This window comes from Mesocricetus auratus, unplaced genomic scaffold (assembly GCF_017639785.1).
Source record: "Mesocricetus auratus isolate SY011 unplaced genomic scaffold, BCM_Maur_2.0 Super-Scaffold_100025, whole genome shotgun sequence".
In the NCBI taxonomy this organism is placed as follows: domain Eukaryota; kingdom Metazoa; phylum Chordata; class Mammalia; order Rodentia; family Cricetidae; genus Mesocricetus; species Mesocricetus auratus.
Genome location: NW_024429206.1, coordinates 24,653,649 through 24,678,099, shown reverse-complemented (window position 1 = coordinate 24,678,099; position 24,451 = coordinate 24,653,649). Strand labels below are relative to the sequence as shown.

The 24,451-nt window shown below is 48.0% G+C and overlaps 1 protein-coding gene across 2 annotated transcripts; it reads left to right on the top strand.

Moving 5' to 3' along the window:
• The first annotated feature begins 3,038 nt into the window (after positions 1 to 3,038).
• On the top strand, positions 3,039 to 22,361 carry Eif4h (eukaryotic translation initiation factor 4H). Of its 2 annotated transcripts, XM_040731659.1 has the most exons (7): positions 3,041 to 3,279; positions 14,290 to 14,477; positions 16,608 to 16,672; positions 16,759 to 16,855; positions 17,647 to 17,706; positions 20,115 to 20,252; positions 20,614 to 22,361. In XM_040731659.1, exons 1-7 carry the CDS (start codon positions 3,221 to 3,223, stop codon positions 20,751 to 20,753), a joined length of 747 nt encoding a protein of 248 aa, XP_040587593.1. In that variant the 5' UTR covers positions 3,041 to 3,220; the 3' UTR covers positions 20,754 to 22,361. The 2 variants fall into 2 exon arrangements, with proteins under 2 accessions (XP_040587594.1, XP_040587593.1); XM_040731660.1 differs by lacking the exon at positions 17,647 to 17,706 and having other exon boundaries at positions 3,039 to 3,279.
• The last annotated feature ends 2,090 nt before the right edge of the window (positions 22,362 to 24,451 follow it).

The window sequence follows — 24,451 nt, the reverse complement described above, 5'->3', positions numbered from 1 at the left end:
ATGGTTCAGGTGAATAGACACGTCACTATGCAGTGAATGATTTAGAGTAACTAACTTTGTCAGACAACAACTGACAGGCAAACTAAACTTGAAGGACAGCAAGATGACTCAGAGGGCGAAGGTGTCCGCCACCCAACCTGATGGATGACCTGGGTTCCATGCCTGGAATCCATGTAAAAAGGCAGTATGGTGGCATGCATCTGTGATCCCAGCATCGCTGTGGGGAATGGGAAGGAGAGAAGACCAGCTAGCCTGGAGACTACTGCACAACAGTAAGAACAAGGAAGATCCTGCCTCAATAACATGAAAGGGTGACTAATCCTGAAAGCTGCCCTCTGACCTCCATACATGTCCTGTACATACACTCTCCCATGGGAGCGAGTACACACACACACACACACACACACACACACACACACACACACACACACACACACGCCTGCAATTTTTTAAATTACATTGATTTTTTAATTAAAAAATTAAGTGAGGCAACTGGGCATTGGTGGAACATGCCATCAAAGTGAGTTCCAGGACAGGCTCCAAAACAATAGAGAAACATTGTCTCGAAAAAACCAGAAAGAAAAAAAAAAGCTAGGCACTGGTGGTGCACTCCTTTAATCCCAGCGCTCGAGAGACAGAGGCAGGCAGATCTCTGTGAGTTCCAGACCAGCCTGGTCTACAGAGTGAGTTCCAGGACAGCCAGGGCTACATAAAGAAACCCTGTCTGAAAAAAAACAACAAAAGTAAAGATCATCTTCTGCTAATAGGGAGTTCTAGCTCAGCCTGGGTTGCAACCCTATCTCCCCCCCCAAAAAAAGACAAAAACAAACAAACCCAAATAATAACAAGAAGAAAAGGTAATAATAAAAGGCGGAAGATGGCCGGGCGTTGGTGGCGCACGCCTTTAATCCCAGCATTCGGGAGGCAGAGGCAGGCGGATCTCTGTGAGTTCGAGACCAGCCTGGACTACCAAGTGAGTTTCAGGACAGCCTCCAAAGCCACAGAGAAACCCTGTCTCCAAAAAACCAAAAAAAAAAAAAAAAAAAAAAAGGCGGAAGATGTAGCTTGGTTCATCTTTGGTTCAATACCCTATATTGAGGGGAAATAAAAACTATGAGGACAAGCAAGATGGCTCAATGTATAAAAGGACTTGAATTGGACTCCAGGGACCCAAATGGAGGAAGGAGAAAATCCACTCCTGCAAGAAAATCCACCCCCCCAACACCCTACCCCAATACAATAAGCAAATTATGCAAAAATTAAATCCATGCTACTTCTATAGTTAGTATTTTATTACCTCAGTTTAAGACTGGGCTCCCCTCTGTAGCCCAAGCTGGCCTCCAACCTGAGGCAATCGCCCCTCGAGCGTCCTAACTGATGACCTCATAGCAGCCTTTCCCGGGCTTGTGATTTCTACAGTGTTCTTTTAAATTGTACCAATGGTACCTTGGGGCATCCAAGAATACTGCAGTCTCCATCAAAGCCCTAGAAAAAGCCCCAGGATCATTATTTCTCACCCTGTAGCCATTCCCTGCTATTTTCAGAAGATGCAGTGCAGATCAGGATTCTGGTTGGGCCTTTTGTGGTTATTTTATGTGCTTGGGTGTCTTCCCTGCATGCATGTCTGCGTACCATGTGTGCCTAATACCCTCTGGGGCTAAAACTGGTTGTAGGATCCCCTGGTGTGGGTGCTGGGGATTGAAACTCTTAACAGCTCCAGCCCTTGGGTTCATCTCATTTAAAAAACAGTGTGTCAAGGGTACGAAAATGTTCATGTGCTGTGGAGTTCAGAGGTTGTCCTTAGATGTCACCTTGGTTGATTTTGTTTTGAGACAGAGTCTATGTATGTAGTCCTAGCATGGCATGTGTGTGTGTGTGTGTGTGTGTGTGTGTGTGTGTAAAACATGAGAAGACAGTTCACACCACAGTTCTTGTGTGGTGGTCTTGGGACAGCTTGTGGGAGTCAGTTCACTCCATCCACCCTATGAGTCACGGGGATCAAGCTCAGGTCCCGCTTGGAGGTAAGCACCCTTACCCTCTGAGCCAACCTACCCACCCTTAAAAATTCTTTTTCAGAGCAGAGACTTGTGCAAAAGTGAAACAATCTAGTGTCTAACTAGTTCATGCAAATGACCCATACTTTCATCCTCCCCATCTCTCTCCAATATCCAGACAGCGAATGAAATTTGTTTTGTCTTGAAGGTTTATTTTTTGCGTTTATGAGACAGGGTCTTTCTGCACAGCTCCTGTTGGCTTGAAATTCAATACGTAAACCAGGATACGATGACCTCGAACTCAAGCTATCCGCCTGTCTCTGTCTACTGAGTGCTAGGATTATAGGCGTGCACCAGGACGCCCAGTTCTTTGTTTTGCGATATGAACTCACTGTTTTGCCGGGACTGACCTCAAAGACATAATCCGATCTACCGGCCTCGGTCTTCCCAGATACTTACCACCACGCTCAGTTTGTAGCAGCTGTCAAAGACAAAGATACGTCCCTTCACCTTGTTCAGACATAGACCATTCCCACTTCCAAGCCTTTGGCCCCTGGCATCTCCACTTAAAACAGGTTGCGGTCATTTGAGTTTTACCCGGCGGACCGTTTGTCCTGAAGAGTTGTGTCCAAGTGGGACCAAGTGGAGTGTAGACCTAGGATACCTTAGCAAATCTAAGGTGACACCAGACAGCCCCAGCCTAGTGGCACACACCTGTCATCTCAACCCTTGAGAGGTGGACACAGCAAAAACCGGGGACTCAAGGTCATCCCCCACTCCACCCCCTACAGAGCCAGGTCCAGGATGGGCTGCAGTAGCTCGTGTCTCAAAACCCAGAGGTAATAGAAAGCAGCGTGCAGGGTGGCAGACACCGCCGGAGGGAGGTGACCACAGGGCAGGGCGGGGCAGGGACTGTAAGAGGCAACCACGCGTGAAACCCATCAGGCTAGCACACAATGGGCCTCGGCTGGCAGAGCATGCGTGCGGCGCTCCGGGTGGGGGGGGGCCCGGCCGCCGCACCACGTGGGCCGCAGAGCGCGCCGGGGCCAGCAGCGGGCCCCGTCGGCCCAAGGCCGGGCGCGGCGGCGCGCGCATGCGTGCGTGCGATTTGCGATCAGGCAGCGCGGCGGACAGCCCCGGTAGCGGGGCGGGAGGGGGGAGGAGGAGTTATATTGCGGGGTCCTTCCTCGCTGGCCCGCTGGTTCCTCAAGGAGCGGAGACGGCAAATGGCGGACTTCGATACCTACGACGATCGGGCCTACAGCAGCTTCGGCGGCGGCAGAGGGTGAGGCGGGCGGGGCGCGGCTGGCGGGTCGGCCGGGCGGAGTGCGGGGAGCTGCGGAGGGGGTCGCCTTGCGGCGCTCACTCGAGGCGGGCGGCGTGAGGCGGCCTGGCCAGGCCCGAGGAGAGGCCTGGAAATGGCGCGCTCCGGGAGCGGCCGGCGACGGTTAGGCTGCCGGGCTCTTGCTCGCGGCGCACGTCCGTCCTTCGCGGCTTCGCGCCGGCGCGGCGCACTGCGGGGGCGGGGGGGAGCCCGATCCCGAAGTCAGACCGCAGCACCGCCGGAGGGTTTCCCGGGGAAACCGGCGCCCGCGTCCAGCTCCATCCCCATCGCGCACTGGCGCGGCGGCGGGCTGGGCTGCGCGCGGCGGCGGCCGGAGGCCCGGCCCTCTCCAGGGTCCTCGCTGGGGCCCCCGGGTGGCTTTTCCGAGAGGCCCGCGGACCGGATGAGGTCGCGGGCCGCGAGAGGGGCGATTCCCTTCCGCCTGGCGTCTGGATCCCGGGACGGTCGGATCCACCGAGGGAGGCAGACAGCGCCGGCATCGACCAAAACAAATGCACCGTAGTGGGGGGGACTGTGTGCGCGTGTCTTTTCTCTCGCGCGTTTAGGACGCCTTAGCGGCAGGCGCTACGTGTCTGCTGGCGGAAATTGTTCCTTTCTTCCTGGTTTCCTCCCTGCCGCGGAGGATCGTTTTCGCCTTGTTCTGGTTCTAGTCAAAATGCGGACGGCGTATGATCAAAGTCAACCCCCCTCCCGTTTCCAAAATCGTTAACTTGGAATAGAAAGCTCCTGGTGCTTAATTCCAAAAGTCAGCACCGGATAGTTTGTTCGCTTTTAAATGTACTTACCAGCTGGGGTTGTAGCACAGTAGTAGAGCGATTGTCTAGCATGCCTGAAATCTTAGGTTCAGCCTCCTCCCAAACAATAGAAACACACAAGCTTAAACCAATTGCTTTTAATAGCAATAATAATAAACATTACCGGTTACAGGGATCTTATAGGACAGTCCGTTTAAACATCTTGTTAATCTGTCAAGGACACACTTGGCCTTTATCCTTTTTACAAAAAAAGGTGATGTTCCTGGGACAATGTCACAGTTCTACTGAGGTTTCCCAAATGGCTGCCCCCAGAGTATCTTTTGTTAGGTGAAGAATGATCACCTTTAAATACTCGGGCTTGGAAATGAGTTGCGGGCTCGTTTGGGGGCTGGAGTGTACTGGATAGCATTCATGCTACCATAAGTAGGAAGTTTGTGAGGTGGAGCCACATGTGTTTTACAGAATAATTTTATTTGCTAATAAAAATACGAATAGGTGTTGGATGAAATGTTAACATGAATGCCCTGGGGGTCGATTTCTAGGCACTAAATTTGTACTAAAATCCTGCTGATTTTTGGTTTTTCGAGACAGGGTTTCTTTGTATTGCTTTGGAGCCTGTCCTGCAACTCGCTCGATAGACCAGGCTGGCCTTGAACTCACTGAGATCCATCTGCCTCTGCCTCCCGAGTGCTGGGATTAAAGGTGTGTGCCACCAACGCCCAGCTTTATTTTTAAATAGGGTTTCTGTGTGTGAATTCTGGCTAACCTGGAACTTACCGTGTAGACCTGGCTGGCCTTCCCAGTGGTGTGATTAAAAATGTGAGCCACCACACTCGGCAATACTGTTTAAATGTAATGCTAGAGGTTTGGGTTGGTTTTCTTTTTTTTTTTTTTTTTTTTTTTTTTTTTGAGGGGAAAATATGTGCTGGGGGGGGCTCTTCCTACCCAAATCCTAGCACTGTAGAAGTTGAGGCAGGAGAAACCCAAGTTTGAGGCCAGCCTGGACTACATGGTGAGACCTACTCTCAAGGGAAAGAAAAAACTGCCTTTAAACAAAATTGCCAACATTCTGGTGATGAACAAATTCTCAAGCTGCAACTCATTTGAAAGACTAACAGGCTTTTGAAAAGCAATAGCCATTTGCTGGGGTGTTTTCTTTTGGGGGGTCGAGACAGGGTTTCTCTGTGGCTTAGGAGGCTGTCCTGGAACTAGCTCCTGTAGACCAGCCTGGTCTGGAACTCAACAGAGATCCGCCTGTCTCTGCCTCCTGAGTGCTGGGATTAAAAGGCCTCTTACTTAGAGACCCCTCCAACTGGGTCTTCATTTTGTTTTATTTCTCTTTTTGAGACAGGCTTTCAATATGTAGCTCTGGCTGCCCTCAGAACGCAGATCTGCCTATCTCTACCTGCAAGCACTGGGATTAAAGACCTATTCCACTACACCAGGCATTTCAGCTGGCAGCTTATTCATGTGAAAAGTACACTGCTCGATTTCTTTTATTTACTTATTTGTCAATAATCTTATTTTGTATATGAGTGCTTTGCGTACATCTGCGTGCCTGATGTTGACAGAGGCGCTCCTGAGGATGAGTTATGAGCCACCATGTAGGTGCTGAATCAGACCCTAGTGCTTTGTAAGAACAGCTAATGCTCTTAGTAAGTGCTGTGCCATGGGGGCAGGGGTTGACACGGGGTCTTTATATGATCATGGCTGTCTGGGGACTTGTTGTAGACCAGGCTTTGAACGGGGGGAGGGGGGTTCTCCTACCTCTGTTTCCTGAGTACCTACCACCTGTGCGCCAATCCTGCCTGCCCCCTCTTTCCTTCCTTCCTTCCTTCCTTCCTTCCTTCCTTCCTTCCTTCCTTCCTTCCTTCCTGTTTCTCTTTTCCTCATGTAGCCTAGGTTGGCAACAAACTCAAGGAAGACCTTGAACTTCAATTCTCTTGCCTCTGCCATCTAAATGCTTTGATATCAGGTATGTTTGACTACACATAGATGCTCGGTTTCTTGAGTAGTTTACTGGTCTTCGTGGTTTCTTTGAGTTTTTTGTTGTGTTGGTTTTGGGGATTGGGACATATTTTTGAGACAGGGTCTCTGAAGCTTTGGCTGTCCTGGAATTCTGTATACTACTAGGCTGGCCTCAAACTCACAGATCCACTTGCCTCTGCCTCTTAAAAATCTGTCAAAATGGAGCTTGGTTGCACTAGTATCAGTTACTCTGGAGCCTGAGGAAGGGGGATTCCAAATGAAAAACATTGTTGGTAAGTCTATGAAGCTTTTTGGGTGGGTTTTTGGTTTAATGCTGGAACTTGCTAGACAAATAAATGTTCTGTCACTGAACTAAATCCCCAACCCAGTTGTCGGCTATCTGAATCTGAAATTTAGTGTATTTAGTGTTGTGGTAGAAGAGTTGACCAGATAGATATCTTTAATAATTGATCATTTGTTTATTTTGGTTTTTCAAGATAGGGTTTCTCTGTATTGTTTTGGAGCCTGTCCTGGAACTCTCTTGGTAGACCAGGCTTGGTCTCAAACTCACAGAGATCCATCTGCCTCTGCCTCCCGAGTGCTGGGATTAAAGACGTGTACCACCACCGCCTGGCAATAATTGATCTTTTAATTGCTATTTTAATAATGTTCATATCAGCAGTTATCTCTGTGCTGTGCTATACTTAAACCTTATAGACACTTCAGCATATATTGGAAAATCCATCTTGTACTTTGCTTGTGTGAGGTATTTTTCCCACAGTCCAGAACATGATGATAACGCTATGGCCTAAGTCTGGTTTTCAGAGTTATACATTCTCCAAAACCTTTTTTTGAAGCCTTGAGATAGGATCTCTTTATGAGACCCAATTGGCCTCGAAATACTAGCAATCTTCCCTCTTCCTTTAGTCTGTCCTACCTACCAAGTTCTGGGATTCTAGTCTTGCACCTCTTTGGAAGCACACGGACCTATTTTGTAGATATGTGGTGTGGCCTCACAGTTGTCAAGATTGAAGAGCTTTCCCTCAAACCTACACATGTAAAGATCCAGCCTTAGCTTGGAATGAGAGCTAGGGACTGCATTGTTCTCCAGAAAATCAAAGCACAACTCCAGATCCTCAAGAGTTGATTGTGCTCTGTCTTGAGTGGACTTTATTTTTCAGTTTTTTTTTGTTTTTTTGTTTTTTTTTTCTGTTTGGTGTTTTTGAGACAACATTTCTAAGCTGGGCGGTGGTGGTACACACCTTTAGTCCCCAGCGTTCAGGGGGCAGAGGCACGAGGATCTGAGTTCCAGCCTGGGCTGTTACACAGAGAAATCCTGCCTTGAAAAACTGTGGGGTTGAGGTGGGGTAGGGGGAGCACATTTCTAGCCTTGACTGTCCTGGAATACACCTGGCTGCTTCTGCCTCCTGAGTGCTAAGATTAAAGGTGAGCACCACTCCACTCAGCTGTTTGGTTCTATTGAGGCAAGGTCTTACTATGTATGTATCCATGGCTAACTTTGAGATCTTGTAGACAGAGCTGGCCAGAAACTTGCCTCTTGTTCTTTAGTGCCACCATGCCCCTAAGGGTGGCTGAGTAGTCGACATCAAGCCCAGCTTTCTGACGTTCCAGGTGTGTGTGTTTTATTTTGTTTGTTTTATGTGTATGGGTATCTATGTCATGTATCCTATGTGTACCTACAGAGGCCAGAAGAGGGTGTCAGATCCAAACAAATGTGGGTGCTTGGAACCAAACTCAGGTCCTCTGGAAGAGCCACAAGTACTCATAACCGTAACCCTCTGAGCTAACTCCAGCCCAGTGATTCCAGTTGTTTTGTTGGTAATTGACTATAAAATACAGAGTAATGCTGATTTTACATGTGTAATATCAACAAAAGCTCCTTAGTGCTTAGCTAAAGGCCATCAAGCATGAGAATTAGGTGGGGAACTCAGACAGCCAGAACTGAGATGGTGGGAGTGTCCTGCTAGAAAGTGTGAAACTGAAGTGTCCTAGAACTTGAAGTGGTGACGTGAGCTATCCTGGCTACTTTGGATTCTGAGGCAGGATGACTTTGGGCTGCATAGTTAGATTGTGGCTCCAAAACAGAAGACAGACATGGTGGCACTTGAGTAATCTTAGGACTCCTTTTTGACTGAGGCTGGGGGTTTCAAAGTCAGCCTAAGCAAAGCACTGTCAGATTCCAATTAGGGGCTTATAACTGTGACTTCGAGCCTTGTAGGGCTTCTGCTCTGTTGTCTCCACGTCCTCTCTGACTTTAGGGGATAGAATTTCACTGTGCTCCAGGCTGGCCTGCACTCCCACATCAGTCTTCCGGCCTCAGCTTAAGGGCATAAACTACAGCCAGTGCCTTTGGTAGTGAAACTCATAGCTTCAGAGCTAGTACTTTTTAAAACTAGTGGAAGAAACAGGGTGTGGTGGGTACACACCTTTTAGTCCTCCACAAGGGAGGCAGAGGCAGGTGGGGCTGAGTTCAAGGACATCCTGCTGGGCAGTATGTTATATACCAGAGTCTAGAACATTTGCCTCTAATGCTGTCCTGAAGCACAGAAGATAGTAAATATTTATTGGATGATGTTGTTTTTATTTTTCTGTGACAGGTCTTCTCTGTAACAGCCCTAACTCGCTCTGTAGACCAGGCTGGCCTCAAACTCACAGAGAGGTCTCTCTCTGCCTCCCAAGTGCTGGGATTAAAGGCGTGCACCACCACTGCCTGACCACAGTAAATTCTTTGATCATCTCCCCCACCCACCCCTCCAGTATGTCACCTGAAGATTAGGATCTTCACATTTTTGTCTTCCCTGGTAGCATCTGAGCCTTTGAGTGGAAGCTACATTGAGGGCAGAGGGGCAGCTGAGCTAAGTGAGAGAGGTGGGGAAAGCTTCATAGGACATGAAAAACCCAAGCCAAGCTGTCTCGTGCAGAGTCTAGAGGTGAGTGTGAGCATGGCGTGTAGCAGAGGGGACCAGTGAAGGAACAAACGCGCTATGTAACCAAACCTTGCCACAGAACCTTTTCATATTTCTCACACTACGGCTTAAACGTGGAGCCTGCCCATTTCTCTCTCCTCTCTATCTCTCCCCCCCCTTCCCCTCCTCTCCCCCACCTTTGCTGGTTTTTCAAGACAAGGTTTCTCTGTAGTGATAGGAGCCTGTCCTGGAACTGACTGTTTACCAGGATGACTTCAAACTCACAAACACCTACCTGCCTCTGCCTCCCAAGTAAGTGCTGGGATTAATATGTGCCACCACTGCCTAGCCTCTGTTATATTTTTAAAACAAGGTCACACACTGTAACCCTATTCTGACCTATTATATAGTCCAAGCTGGCCTCAAACTCAAGACAATCCTGCCTTAGCCCTGAGTGCTAGGTTACAGGCATAAACCTTTGTTAAGTGTCTTACTGGTCTTGACTGGGCATGGTGGTATATATTTGTCTGCCTATACTTGTGAGGTCAGAAGAAGGTGTTCTCTTCCCTGGACTGGAGTTGGGATAGATGTAGGTGCTAGGAACGGAGCCTGGGCTCTCTGCAAGAGCAACAAATGCTCTTAGCTGTCCACTCCATCTCCAGCTTTGAGTTTATAATTAGTGTAATTATTAGTAACATAATTGAGTACTTAGAAATAACTGATAAAGAAGCTGGGGATGTAGCTCATTTAGGAGTGTACTCCTAAATGTAAAATCACTTGGTGGGGTGGGTGGGTGTGCTCTACCTATAACCCCAGCACTTAGAGGCAGAAGTATCAGAAGTTGAAGGTCATCTGCTGCATAACCAATAACTTGGAGCCAGCCTAGGATACATGAGGAATTGCTGCTTTGGTGGATACCTTACGAAGGACATCGGGGAGGGATGTTCCCTGGGCCTTTCAGGAAGCCGTGCAGTACTATACCAAAGCCTAACTTTTACTCTGTAGCATTCAGAACTCTCCTGTGAGTTGATAAGTAACCCAAAATGCATATAGATAGTATCAGAAATTAGTGTAGTAGTAGGGTTTCCAACCTTCAAACTGATTTGTCTCAGACTGGTATGTAGCTTAGGCAAGAGCCTGACCTTGAACTCTGATCAGCCTACCTTTTTTTTTTAAGCCTCATAGTTGCCTGGTGAAGTGGGAATTATCTGGTCTGGGAACTGTCCGGTAGTAATCTAGAATGTTGTGGGTCATCAGAGCCTATACAGTAAAAGTAATGGAAGGCTTGCCTTGAGGAGAGGCAGAGCATCTGTTTGAGTTGTGTGTTGTTTTGTGACAAGGTCTTCCCTGTGTAGTTCTGGCCTTAAACTCAAATCTCCTTGCCTCTGCCTCCCAAACGCTGGGACTAAAGGTGTACGCCAACACAACCAGTCTTTTTTTTTTTTTTTCATTTTAATCCATATGCTTCTGCCTCTCGTGTGCTAGACTTAACACATGGGGAGGGGGGTTGTATATGAAGCTCCAAGACAAAGGAATAAAGATTTAGACAAAGACTGTTGAGACAGACCTGTGTGAAACAGAAATCCTAGAGATCTTGAATTCATATATGCCTGCCTGTGCCTCCTGAGTGCTGGGGTTAAGTGGGTGTTGGTACTATACCCAGCATATTTATTTTACTTCTGAGACTGGATCTCCATTTTTACAAAGCCTGGCATAGAATTTGGTACATAACCAAGAATGTCCTTGAACTCGGTGCTCTGGTCTACTTCCTGTATACTTTTAGCTAGATGACAGCCATGCACCTCCGTGCTGGCCTTAATGCACCGGTGTGGATAGAGCCTTGGGATTTGTCCATACTAGACAAACACTCTACTGCTGACATATACCTTCAGCCCACCCTTACCCCGTCCCCCTTTTTCAAACTAGAGTTCTTTGTTTTGTTGAGATAGTCTTGTTAAGTTGCCAGGCTGGCCTCAAATTTGAAACTCGCACCTCTGTGTGTAGCTGGGATATGTGCCACCAGGCCAGTTGGACTGATTTGATTTTCTGCTTCATTTACTTAATTGGATCCAGCCTTCAATGGTCTCTACTCTTTTTATTGGTTTCTCTGGATGTGTTTTGTGCTCGGGGCAGCACCATGGCCTTAGGCTTGCTAGGTAAGCCAGCGTGCTAGACCCGAGTTTTCGACTGTAGTCACTTCCATGTCCTTGCCAGCCATCTTAGTTTGCTTCCACGGTTTGCTGTCTGCAAGAGTGAGCTCAGGTTCTCGGTGCTGTGGAGGACTTATGACTCCTAGCAACGTACCCCAGGATTCATCACCTAGCACACTTGGTGTCCTTTTCCAGAGTCCTGCCTAAAGGGCAGAACTGGGCCTTGACCTTCCATGCTGCTTGCTCTGACCTTTAGATATTCCGCTGTTAGGTTGACTGGAGTGAAGAAAAATGTCAGCTGAAAGATGTCCTAAATTGTTATTGCTGCTTTGAAACATACTCATTGGGTCATGATCACTAGTCTATTCCTAATGGTCATTGAACAGCTGTAGCTTGAGTCTGGGAGCTTGTGGGTATCAGACCTGGCTTGGATTTCAGGATGTAAGGTTAGGATCTGCGCATTGGCTACCTGATTCCTAGTTTCCATTCCTCTGTACCATCCCCAAGTGCCAGGCTCAGACCGTAACCTCAGGTGTGGTAGTCTAACCTTGATTGCCTGCTCTATGATTAAGTTTTATATGACACTTGGTATTTATGAAGTGGCTTATTGTCAATTAAATGCATTTATGAAACTAAGTTTTAAAGCATTTATAAAGTAACAAGCAACATGGAAGCATGCTTCATCCCAGTACTGGGAAGGTTTGCCAGCCTGAACTTCATAGGGAAAAACACAACTAAGGTACAGAGAAGTGATTGATAGAGGTCCTATTCCAAGCTACCGACATAAAAAATAATCTGGTTTTCTAAACAGGCTCTGAACATGTAGCCCAGGCTCAGTACTAAGGAAGTACTTTTTCATGGAGTGGTTTATACATGTTACCCCCTGGGCACAGTGCTGGCTTCCTTTTGTCTGAACTTCAGAATCCTGTCTCTAGCCAGTTGTTTGATGCTTGCCTGATGTTTTGGAAACATGATGTTTCACTCTTCCTAGTGCTACTTGCTTGAAAGCTAAGCTTTCTGCCTTCCCCAATGTGAGAGTTGCCCCTTACCTATGGCTTTGAAGAGAATCCCACTGTCGTAGCTTTTTCGAGACAGGGTTTCTCTGTGTGGCCCTGGCTGTCCTTGAACTCAGATCCACCTGGGATTAAAGTTGTGGGCCTCCATGCCCAGCAGAGATCACTATCTTAGCCATCTTACTCCTGGGCTTAGTCTTGCTCCCACACAGGTATTCACTATTACTAACCCTTATTTGTAATACCTGTGCACTCAGGAACTCACTTCCAGAAATAAACAGTGCTTGGGAGTAGTGTGATGAGAGCTTGCACTGTCTTGCTGTGTGCCACCCACACAGCATCACAGCTAGGTGAACCTCCTGACCGGAGGTTAGAAGGTCAGTCAGGTGCCCAGCATCATAGCTAGGTGAACCTCCTGACCGGAGGTGAGAAGGTCAGTCAGGTGCCCAGGGTGAGGAGAGTACCCCCTTCAGTGTTACTGCTGCTCATCCTGTGCCTTGCTCACAGGGCAAGAAAGCGTGTGGTTTTCAGATACCTCCAGTAATGAAAAGATTCAGGAAGTAGGAACCTGGAGTAGTGGCAAAGGGCTGCTGGGGCTGTCACACACTACATAGGCTTTGGAGAGTAGGGAGGTGTGGGGCAAGTGGCTGCAGCCCTCATGAGCCTGTTCTGCTGTTAGGTCGGGCAGGCTGCAGGACTTCCTTTAGGGAATGACAGTTTGGGCATGTGTTGTTTTTTTGAGATGGATTATTGAGATAGACCACACTGGCTGTGAATGTGACATGGTCCTCCTTTATTTATGTCTGAAGGACAAGGACTAGGGTTACGAGAATGCACCCACAGCTTAGACATATTTTCTCTCAGCTTTTGGTTTTTCAAGGCAAGGTTCTTTGTGTAGCTCTGGTTGGCCTGGAACCCAGAGATCCTCCTTCTGTCTTCTGTACTGGAATTAAAGACTTGGACCACTGTGCCTGGTATTTGTTAGGGCATTCTGTGACCACTAGTCAGCAGTAGAGAGATGATTGTAGCACCAATGTGTTAACCTCAGCATCTGGAGAGATACCTCAGAGCTTTAGAATACTTGCAGAGAGGGGAGCTGGGTTTGATTCCCAGCACCCACATGATCGCTCACAGCCCCCTGTAACTCCAAGAAATCCAATACCTTCCTGACTTGTATGGGCACCATGCATGTAGTATATATACATACATCAAGCAAAGCATTTCTGCACATAAGTGGTGGCACACACCTTTAATTCTAGCACTTAGGAGGCAAAGGCAGGTGGATCTCTGAGTTTGAGGCCAGCCTGGTCTACAAAGCAAGTTCCAGGACTACACAAAGAAACCCCATCAAAAAGCCAAAAATTAAAAAATAAGACGAAAACAAAAGCCAGGTGGGTATGGTGACATACAACTTTAGTCTCACCTTGGGGAGTCAAAGGCATTAGGACATCTGAGTTTGAGGATTCCAGGATAGCCAGGGTTATGTATTTAAGATAGTAGTTCCTCCTAGAAAAAGATCTCCCACATCTCTCTGGCTGGTTGTTTTGTGACTGGCCTGCTGACCTCCAACTCACTGTATAGCTAAGAATAACTTTCATTGCTCCTGCCTCAGCTTCCTAGTTACTGGCATGTACCACCATGCCCTGCTCTCTTTGGTTTATTTGTTTGTCCTGGGGTCAATGTCTTCCTTAGTCACTTTCTAGCTTAGTTTTGAGACTGGTTCTTCCTGGACTTGGAGCTCACCTATTCCGCTAGACTAGATGGCCAGTGAGCCCCAGAGATCTAGACTGAGCCATTCAGCTCATCTCCCTCCAACCCCAAACGCAGGATCTTACATAGCTCAAGCTAGTCTTGAACTCATGATCCTCTTGCCTTCAAACCCTTGAGTTTTTCACATTTCTTGTGCGATTATTTATGTATGTTTGGAGGGTATTGACTTAGGTTTTACTGCATAAACATTGCAGATAGAGATCCCAGCACGGTATTGGCTTAGATTCTGTTTCAATGGCTGTTTCTGTCACCAAAATCAGGCACTTTTGTGATGAGTGAGGTGGATGCTGGCCAGACAGTGGAAACAGATTGGTGGGTTATTGTTGTGGGTCAGGGGCCCTAAACTCTTGTGCATCTCTCCACCTAGGTCCCGCGGCAGTGCTGGTGGCCATGGGTCCCGGAGCCAGAAGGAGCTGCCCACAGAGCCCCCCTACACAGCTTATGTAGGAAATCTTCCTTTTAACACAGTTCAGGGTGACATAGATGCTATCTTTAAGGATCTCAGCATACGGAGTGTGCGGCTAGTCAGAGACAAAGACACGGACAAATTTAAAGGTAAGTTTGAGGTATTGATTGTGGATGTATGTAGAAGGGTTAGAGGTGGGTGGGATATGTGAATGAAAATGAGTTAAGTGAGCCAGAATACTCTGTTAACTGCTTCCACAGCAGAATCAACTCAGCTCTGCAATCCCCTTGGGGAAATGTTTTATAATTTAGTTTGTAGTGGGATGTGGTTTATGCTCAGGTTTGGTTGCCCAGCTTTCATATAGTTCTGTCTCGGAGGAAAAGGAGGTGATATAACTAAAGACTTTGCTTTTTGGTTTTTCGAGACAGGGTTTCTCTGTAGCTTTGGAGGCTGTCCTGGAACTCACTCTGTAGACCAGGATGGCCTGTCTGTGCCTCCCGAGTGCTGGGATTAAAGGCATGCACCACCAACGCCCAGCTAAAACTAGACTTTAAAACAAAACAAAAAACTATTTACTTATGTGTTTATACAGCCCTGAAAATAGCTATTTTAATTAGATTTATTTTTGTGTTACATAGGAATGTTTTTCATACATGCATGCAGACATATGCAACATGTCTGAGCCTATTTGATTGCCTGGGTCTGGAGTTACAGATAGTTGTGAGCTACCATGTGGGTGCTGAGAATTGAACCCTGGCCCTCTACAAGAGCCATTTCTCCAGCTTTGAAAATAAATTTTAGTTCTCTTTTCATTGTCTTGTTTTTCTTGGTGGCTTCCTGGTAATTGTTAAAATCTGAAAGTAATCTCGGTGGTGCCAGACTCCCTTGGGAAACTTAGCCTATTTAGGAGGGCTAGTTCATTTCACATATAGCTAGTGTTTGCACGGTGGTGTCAGAATGGACCAAGCTTAGGAAAGATGGGTAAGCATTTCCTGCCTTCCCAGGCCTAAGTGTGTGGTCCTCGGTTCATTCAGCTAACCCTGTTCATCCAAGAGCATGTGAGCGTGGCTTTACATAGGCTTTGCTTCATACCCTGTAGCTAGACATGATTTATTACATGTAGTAAACACAGCTGTTAGGGAATCTCTGGCTGCTTGCTAACAAGCACTAGAAAACCAAATTTGCTAAGGTTTATGGGTCTGCATCAGAACATTGTGTTAAGTTAGAGCTCTAGAGGTTGAGGGATGTGACTGTGCTGTCGCTGCTTCCTTGAGCTTGGAAATGACTCTTCCAGTTGGCCTCCGTGAATCCATTTAGGGGAGAACATTCCCCTTAGCCTTCTGCAGGTTTGTGTTCTCTAACAAACTGAGCAGCAGCTGGCACAGGTCTTCCCAACACCATATAGTGCTTCCAGTAGGGTCTGGTCTTTACAGAGTGACCTGTGAGAAGGGATGTGGGGACTTGATTGAGTGTGAGCAGTACTTAATCCAGATTTAGACGTCACGGGAGAGGGCAGTATCAAAAGTCGTCTGGGACATCAGAAACTTTGGTCCTGTTGCTAAGGATATTTTTTTTAGCTTTGAAGCAAAAGTTAGGAATTTAGTAGGCACCACACCATGAACTACTTCCTTCAAAACATTGTAGGTATTAATTTGAATCTGAAGTCTGGCTCCCAATTAGAGAGCATTAAACGGGGTTACCCAGGAGCCAAACAGTTCTGCAGTGGTTTTAACAATTGTAGTGCATAAGCAGAGGGCTGGGGACATGTTTTATGGCAAAGCCCTCCCTTAACATACATGAGACTATGCATTCTACTCTCAGCACTGCAAAAAGAAAAGTAAGTGTACGAAGGGGAAGCATTGTAGAAAACAAAACAAAAAAAACCCTATGGCTGTTTCACTGCCTACTGGGTTAGCATTTTCTACTGATGGAATATAATTAAGGGCTTGGAATGGGGCCTAGTTGGTAGAGCTTGTCTAGTATGTGCCATGCCCTGGGTTCTAGCATTACATGAACCAGGCATGGTGGTATATGCCTATAATCTCGGAGAGATGGAGGCAGGAGGATCAGAAGTTGGTTTTCTTTAGTTACTTATGTAGCGAATTTGAGGCCATTCTGGGCTACATGAAACCTTATCTTGGAGGGGGGGGTCTGGAATCAACTGTCACCCAGATGGCACAACATTACAGCCTGTGGTGTCTTGTGGAGCTGACAGGATTCCAGCAGGCCTGAAGTCCAGAATGTGTGTACAAGGTGGCTTCCCTTCTCTTCTCTTCCAGGGTTCTGCTATGTAGAATTTGATGAGGTGGATTCCCTGAAGGAGGCTCTGACGTACGATGGTGCAGTAAGTACCTCAGCTTCCCCTGCCCAAGCAGTGGCCTGAAGTGTGTGTTCCTGTTGATACATAAAGGGTTTTCCCCTCGTCCTTAGCTCTTGGGTGACCGGTCACTTCGTGTGGACATTGCAGAAGGCAGAAAACAAGATAAAGGTGGCTTTGGATTCAGGAAAGGCGGACCTGATGACAGAGGTGATTAGCTGTTTTAAAAGTGGGCGCAATTTGCTGTATGTACACACCGCTTGCCACTCGTATGCACTAGTTACTGAACGCCGACTGAGAGCTCGGGTTTGTCATCTTTGCAGTGGCTTAGGGTTTCTCTTGCTGTGGTGAAGCACCATGGTTATAAGCAGTTGGGAAAGGGTTTGTTGGCCTTAAACTTCCACATCACTGTCCATTGTTGGAGGAAGTCAGGCAGGAACCTGGAGCAGCGGTGCTGCTTACTGTATTGCTACCATGGCCTGCTCTGACACCACCCACATTAATCACTAATTACGAAACTACCCCACAGGCTTGTGTACAGCCCAATCTTACAGAGGCATTTTCTCAATTGAGGCTCCCTCCTCTCCTGACATGAAACTGCCAAGCTCATGTAGCAGCAGTGCCTTGTCCTAGTTAAGTTTCTCTTGCTGTGGTAAATCACTGACAAAAGCAACTTGGGGAAGGAAGTGTTTGTTTGATTACAGTCCATCTCTGGGGAAACCAAGGCAGGGGCTGGAGCAGAGCCACGTGAGGAACGCTGCTTACTGGCTTACTCAGCCTGCATCAGTGTACAGTTCAGGCTCACCTGCCCACAGGCCACCAGTGTGGGCTGGGCCAGTCGTGTCCGTCATTAATTAAAATGTCTTGTCAGCCATTCTCACATGTCAACCTAATGGAGACAGTCTCTCAGTCGAGGTTCCCTCTTTTTAGATGGTTGTGTCATGGTGACAAGCTAACCAGCGCAGACCTCAACTTTGTGTCTCTTTTGTGTGTGTCCTTAGGAATGGGTGGCTCTCGAGAATCTAGAGGTGGATGGGATTCCCGGGATGACTTCAACTCTGGTATCAGTACTTAATTTAAACATTCCACTCCTCCCCATCCCTTGTTTTCCTTTGGTTCTCGGGAGTGTCCAGCCTTAGACAGACTTAACCCCTTCTCCAGAGAGACTCCCGTGAGCCTGCTGCTGGGCTATAGCCAGGGCAGCTCCTGTGGTTTCCTGTGGGGTTTGGAAAGAACTAGTGGTGTTTCCAGAAAAATAGCATAAAGGTTCCAAAGGTGGCCAGGAAACCTCAGTGCTGTGGACCCTGGTGGCCAGTGATGGGACTCTGGTCCCTTCACTTCAGGGAGATGGGCTCTGCTTTATCATCCCCTCCTCAGCCAACCCAGGTTGATGAGGGGATGTTTCCGTAGGTGTAGGAGGCGCAGACAGGCAGATGCAGTCCTATAGCCAGTCAGAAATGAGCTTATTCATAAAAGTACAGTAGCATGCAGTAAGTCTGTAATTTTGTGTATAAGCTGGTCTCTGACTGAAGTGTGCAGCATGTGTCTCAGAGCCAGCTCGTGCTGGGGTGGTGGCTCCTGGTCTACAATGTTGTAGCTTTAGGTCCTGGAGACAGCAGGGTGACGCAGCAATAAAATAAGCAACTTACTAGTGACCAGAGCCCTCTTTCCTGCTCCTCTTTGACTCAGCTGTGATGAAAATGTCCCTCTGGAGCTGGGAGTAGGTAGCTCAGCAGCTAACCCTGTGGGGCCAGGTCCTGAGTTTGAGTCCCGCACCGTGTGTGCACATGTGCCTCCCCACCCGAAATAAGAGCCAATGTGCTGGCTTTGACTCAAAGAAGACAAGGGCTTTTTTTCATGGTGTGCTTCCTTAGAAGTCCATGGTGGGCTTGTCCCCTCTTGCATAACCTTCCTGGGCTTGGGGCTTTGTTTTGTTGTAAGATTTATGTGGGTGGGTGTTCGTATCCTAAGTATATGTATACCATTTGTGTGCTTGGCTCCCATAAACATAAGTTGTATGGCCTGTCTCTAATCCCAGTGCCCAGAAGACTGAGGTAGGGAGATCTTAAGTTTGAGTCACGTAGTTGACTCAGAAAAACGTGAGGAATAGTGCATTGTAAGGAGTAAAATTTCTACTTTGCAAAAGGAATTCAAATAAAGGAAGCAGACACAGCTGTATGAATACACTATTGTGCTCTGTATGTGCTGTTGTGGATTTTTATAAGACAAAAGCTCACCATATAGCCTTCGCTTGCTTGGAACACTGTAGCCCAGGCTGGCCTTTAATTCAGATCCATCTTCCTCCCATGCACTGGAATTGAAAGCATATGCCGCCTCCCCTGGTTTTAAAAAAGGGGTTTCTCTGTGTGCACAATCCACGGTGTGTATGTGTATGCAGGGTTAGGGTTGCTTTCGGAAGACGTCTCCTCCCACCATGAAGTCAGGTCAGCAGGCTTGGCAGCAAGCACTTTTACTTGCTGCTGAGTCCTGTCTTGGTTATTTTTGACACAGGGTCTCATTGGCCAGAGCTTACCTGTTTAGCTAGGCTGGCTGGCCAGCAAACCCTAGGGATCCACTGTTTCTGTCTCCCCAGGGCTGGGATTACAAGTCTATGACACCAAGAGAGCCCATGGAGACCAGTCTTTAGCTCCAGGCAGTTATGCCTCAAGTCCTGAGAACAGCAAGCTCTTTGAATGAATGGGTTGATGGATGGCTGAGTCATCTCTCTAGTCTGCCCGCCACCACCTTTTTTCCCCCCTGATATGGAGGCTTCCTATGTGATCTTGGCTGGCCTCAAACCTGGCAACATTCCTGTCTCTGAGAAATGCCTTCTGTTGCTAAGAATTAGCATCTCTAAAGTGAGCTGCAGTTTGTGGAGTCTCAGCACATAGAACACCTCAACTCTTTAGTCCACACTGCAGCAGAGACTAGAGGAATAGAGCAGTTGCCTAGAGTCCCCAGTGAGGGGCTGGGCATGTGTTCAGCAGTAGAGCACTGGCTTAGAGGTGGAGTGCGGTCTGACCAGCTCCTCGTGTGGTGCCTGCCTTGTATCTTAGCGTTGGGGAGGCAGGGGCAAGAGGATCTGAGTTGGAAACCAGCCAGGACTGCTGGTGACACCCTGTCTCAAAGAGGGGTGCTTTCCTAGCATCAGTGAGGGACTAGGGGTGTGTGACTTAACAACAGAATGCTACCTATCAATCATAAGGTCTGGGTTCCATCTCCAAATGTGTTATTACCCAGCAAATGTCCTTTTTTTTGGGTTTTTCGAGACAGGGTTTCTCAGTATTGTTTTGGAGGCTGTCCTGGAACTCACAGAGATCCACCTGCCTCTGCCTCCTGAGTGCTGGGATTAAAGGCGTGTGTCACCAATGCCTGGTGCAAATGTATTTTTTTATGCACTTAATTTTGGAAAAATCTCAGATACTAGTCTATTTCTGATAATTGTTAATTTAAACTGTCTTCTTCTTAGGCTACAGGGATGACTTCTTAGGGGGTAGGGGGGGCAGTCGCCCTGGGGACCGACGAGCAGGACCTCCAATGGGGAGTCGCTTTCGAGATGGCCCTCCCCTGCGTGGCTCCAACATGGACTTCAGAGAACCCACAGAAGGTATGGCAGACATCCTTGGGATTTACTGTCCACCCCCTGTAAGCCTTCTGTCTTCCCTTGCATTGATGTTAGTCTGAATGGTAGGCTGCCCTTGAATGTCAGTCATCAACCTTGTAAGAGGTCATTTTGAAAATTGGATAGGTCTGTCATAATGACCCATAATCCCAGCACTTGGAAAGAGGGAGGATCCAGATTTCAGTGTCATCCTTGGCTGCATAACAAGTTTGAGACCAACCTGGGCTACATGAGGAGGCCCTGTCACAAAGGGCTGGGTCATTGAAGTCCCTGTAGTTTGGTAATCAGTGTGGGTGTATGGCATGGAGCCCATTCTATGTTACCGACCCTGTTTTCTGTCCTCCAGAGGAACGAGCACAAAGACCACGGCTGCAGCTTAAACCTCGGACAGTGGCAACGCCCCTCAACCAAGTAGCCAACCCCAACTCAGCCATCTTCGGGGGAGCCAGGCCCAGAGAGGAAGTGGTTCAGAAGGAGCAAGAATGAGCTTGGGTTGGGAGGGAATGGGGCATGGGGGAGCTGGAGCAAGACCACAGCCCAGCCTAGTGGCAGCCGGTCGCCCTGCAGGCCCCATTCCCGCCTGGCACTGTCCTCCTTACAGCGGAAACACAGAGCTTGTGAGTGCATGTCAGCTGTTAACAAGTGGTTTCTAGTACATTCTTGGCTTTGCTATATCTATCTAGTGCCTGTTTTGTGCTTTCTTTGTTTTCTTTCTCTCTCTCACTTCTGCCCTCTCCCTGCGCCTTCCCACAGCGTGTGGTGAGGCGTGGAAGGTGGCTGAGGTGCTGCTTCATTCTCCCTCCTCTCCGCCCTCCTTCCTTCCTTTCCTTTCCACGCCCTGGCCATGCTCCAGGCGTGCTGTCCTCTGCTTATTCTCGGAGCTTCTCTCCACCTGCATGTCGAGTTCTGTGTTGCTGTGGCTTCTGGGAAAGAGCTGGAGCCACTGCTACGTGGCTGGTGGTGACTTGTTGGTGTCCAGCTGTGCTGAGCATGCAGAATTGGAGGCACCTTGCTTTCAAAACAAGGAAACCTGGCTGCTGGTCCTGACGGGCTGCTGTGTTTGAGGGCCCATCGCCTGCCCAGCAGCCTGTTCAGGCACAGCAGACGCCTGTCAAACAGTGAGGCCAGAAGGGTGCAGGGGACTCTGACACTCTGCACTGGTGGTGACCTGCGTGCCAGTGGCCATGTGGCTTTGCTCCTGCTCCTCTTAAGACCAAGTGCAAGTCCATTCATTCCCTGCTCTTCCTGGGCCATGGAGCCCCTTGGGGGTGCAGCCCACTGCAGCTCAATCTGCTTCCTGCAGCTGCGGCCTGTGGGAAGCAGGGGTGGTGCTGGAGCTGCACTGGGCAGCCGTGCTTGCACTGCATCTGTGCTCTTTCCCGTGTCTGTCTGCCCCGGGGCGCTTAGCAGAGGCTGCTCCCCACCGCAGCTCAAGGCCTAGGGTCTGATGCACAGCTGTTGAGACCCTCAGTACCTGGGTGTCTAGAAACCTCTAGGCTTGCTGCCTCCTGTGGGGCAGACCCCTGCTCCCATAGACAGTGTTGAGCACTCACTTGGGAGCAAGGGGATCAGGCTTTGCTTTTAGCTTGAACAGCTGTGAGTGAACAAGTGAAATGATTTGGCACCAAGTCCCCATCTGTTCCGATTGGAGCAGTTAGGGGTCAGCCAGCCACTAGAGCCTTAGGGAAAAGGACTGAGGTGCGGCTTGCTCATTAGCTAGCAGCTTCCTGCCAGCCTACCCTGTGGCTCGTGATGATCTTTGTTGCAAGGTCTTGGCAATTTACAGAACTCTCACTCCTTCCCTCGCCTGCCATCTTCTCTGCTTCTGAGATAAGAACCATTTGTGTAACACCAATACCTAACGTAAGACAGACATGCATTGCGTGGTTGTAATCAAAGCTGATGCTTTCAGACGATCTAATCCATCTCCAATGCGGAAAAGACAGAACAGGCACGTCCATCACTGCTGGGCGCCCAGCTGACTGTAAGAATGGAATTCCAAACACTTAACACATTCAGTTCTATGACAGAAAGTGAGTCTATGGATATGGTATTTTGTGAATGATCTTTTAAATAAAAGAGAACCTTACGTAACATCTACTGTGTCTTTCTGGCCACTGGTGAAGTTGGGTTTTGAAAACTGCTGTTGAGTATTAGTAATTTAGGTGGCAGGTTCATTGCAACTTTGTACCCATTCAGGGTCCTAGCATAGTCTGGCCTTCCTGGAGAGACCTGATCCTTAGAACCTCAAAAGAAGAGAGCAGAGCTTGACCAGGTAGCACAGGCTGTCATCTCAGTGCTTAAAGGGATAGGTGTTTATTGTATAAGCATCTCCAGCATCCATGTCAAACAGTGCTGAGGAGGCAGGAAGATAATTGGCACTTTTTTCACTGTCCAGCTAGTCTAGCCAAGTACGTAAGTGACCCAGGGTCACTGACAGATCCTGGACTTTAAAATGACTTTGAGACCGGGCATTGGTGGTGCACACCTTTAATCCCAGCACTCGGGAGGCAGAGGCAGGCGGATCTCTTGAGTTCGAGGCCAGCCTGGTCTACATAGGGAGTTCCAGGACAGCCTCCAAAACAATACAGAGAAACCCTGTCTCGAAAAAAACAAGAAAGAAAGAAAGAAAGAAAGAAAGAAAGAAAATGACCTTTGAGGACTAGAGATGACTCAATAGTTTAGTTAACTCAATAGTTAAGTTCTTCCAGAGAACCCAGATTCAGTTCCCAGCATCCACATAGCAGCCCGCAGCCATCTATAATGTGTCTTCCAATACCATCATCAGGCATGAACACATGTGCAGGTTAAACACCCTTACGTGTAAAATGTTAGGCATAGTGGCACACCATCAATCCCAGCACTCAGGAGGCAGAGGCAGGTAGATCTTTTGAATTCCAGACTAGCTTGGACTACATAGTGAGACCATGTCTCAAATGGGCAATTTTAAGACTGATCACTAGCTTAATTCCTGTGTCCCCACTTATAAGGAGTCACGGCAGAGTAGATGTGACACATACACCCCCAAAATGCCCAAGTGAAAACGAATGTTTTTCATAGTGTTTGGACCGTCTACATTGATGTTCCTGAGATGAGGTCACAATTGATTTATTGGTTTCTGCTTTTGTGGGGTGGGTTGGTGCTCCTCAGAATCCACCTGCCTCTGCTTCACACATGGTTTAAAGAAACTGACACTCACCAGTGTCTTCTGACCTCCCCTTGTGTCCACTCATACAAATGTGAACTTAATTTGGGAAACAAGAAATTTGGCTATTGTCAACCCAGTCCCTGCTGTATCTAAATTCACTACATCCAAAGTTCTATAAAATATCAGATACCCAAAAGCAGCTGCTCTGTGAAAGATAGCTTTGTGGTGTTCTGTCTGAACCCACAGAGTCTGGATTCCCTGGGAGATGCAGAACAGTTGTTATCCCAGTTTGTCCCTCTGAAGGAAGAGGGAGGTGCCCAGAACGCTTGAGGGCTGGTAGAAGTCTCATATGTTGTACTGTTGAACTAAAGAATAGGCTCACTGCTAAAGCTGTGCTTGGTGACACATGCCTATAATGTCAGCACTCAGAAAGCAGAAGCAGGTTGATCTCTGAATTTGAGGCCAGTTTGGTCTACAGAGCTGAGTTAAAGTCGGGCCGCCTGCCTTTAATCCCAGCATTTGGGAGGCAGAGGCGTGCGGATCTCTTGTGAGTTCAAGACTAGCCTGGTCTACAAGAGCTAGTTCCAGAACAGCCTCCAAAGCCACAGAGAAACCCTGTCTTGGGGGGGGGGGAGTCACTGAGACACGTGGTGGGGCAGAGTTCTAATCTTAACCTGGGGGGTGCTGAGGAGAGATCACAAGTTCCAGGCCAGCCAGAACTGTAGCAGGAGTCTATTTCAAAAAATAATGACAAGCCGGGCGTTGGTGGCGCATGCCTTTGAGGCAGGGGCAGGTGGATCGCTGTGAATCCGAGGCCAACCTGGTCTACAGAGTGAATTCCATCCAGGCCAGCCTCCAAAAGAATACAGAGAAACCCTGTCTTGAAAAACCACTAAATACAAAGGAATCAAAATTACTTAATGAGCTAGGGGTGTGATTGGACATTAGAGTGCCTGCCAAGCTTGCACAAGGCCTTAACTTAGTCGCCAGTACAATGAAATGTCACAGCCCAGGTGATCCTTGATGATGGCATCTT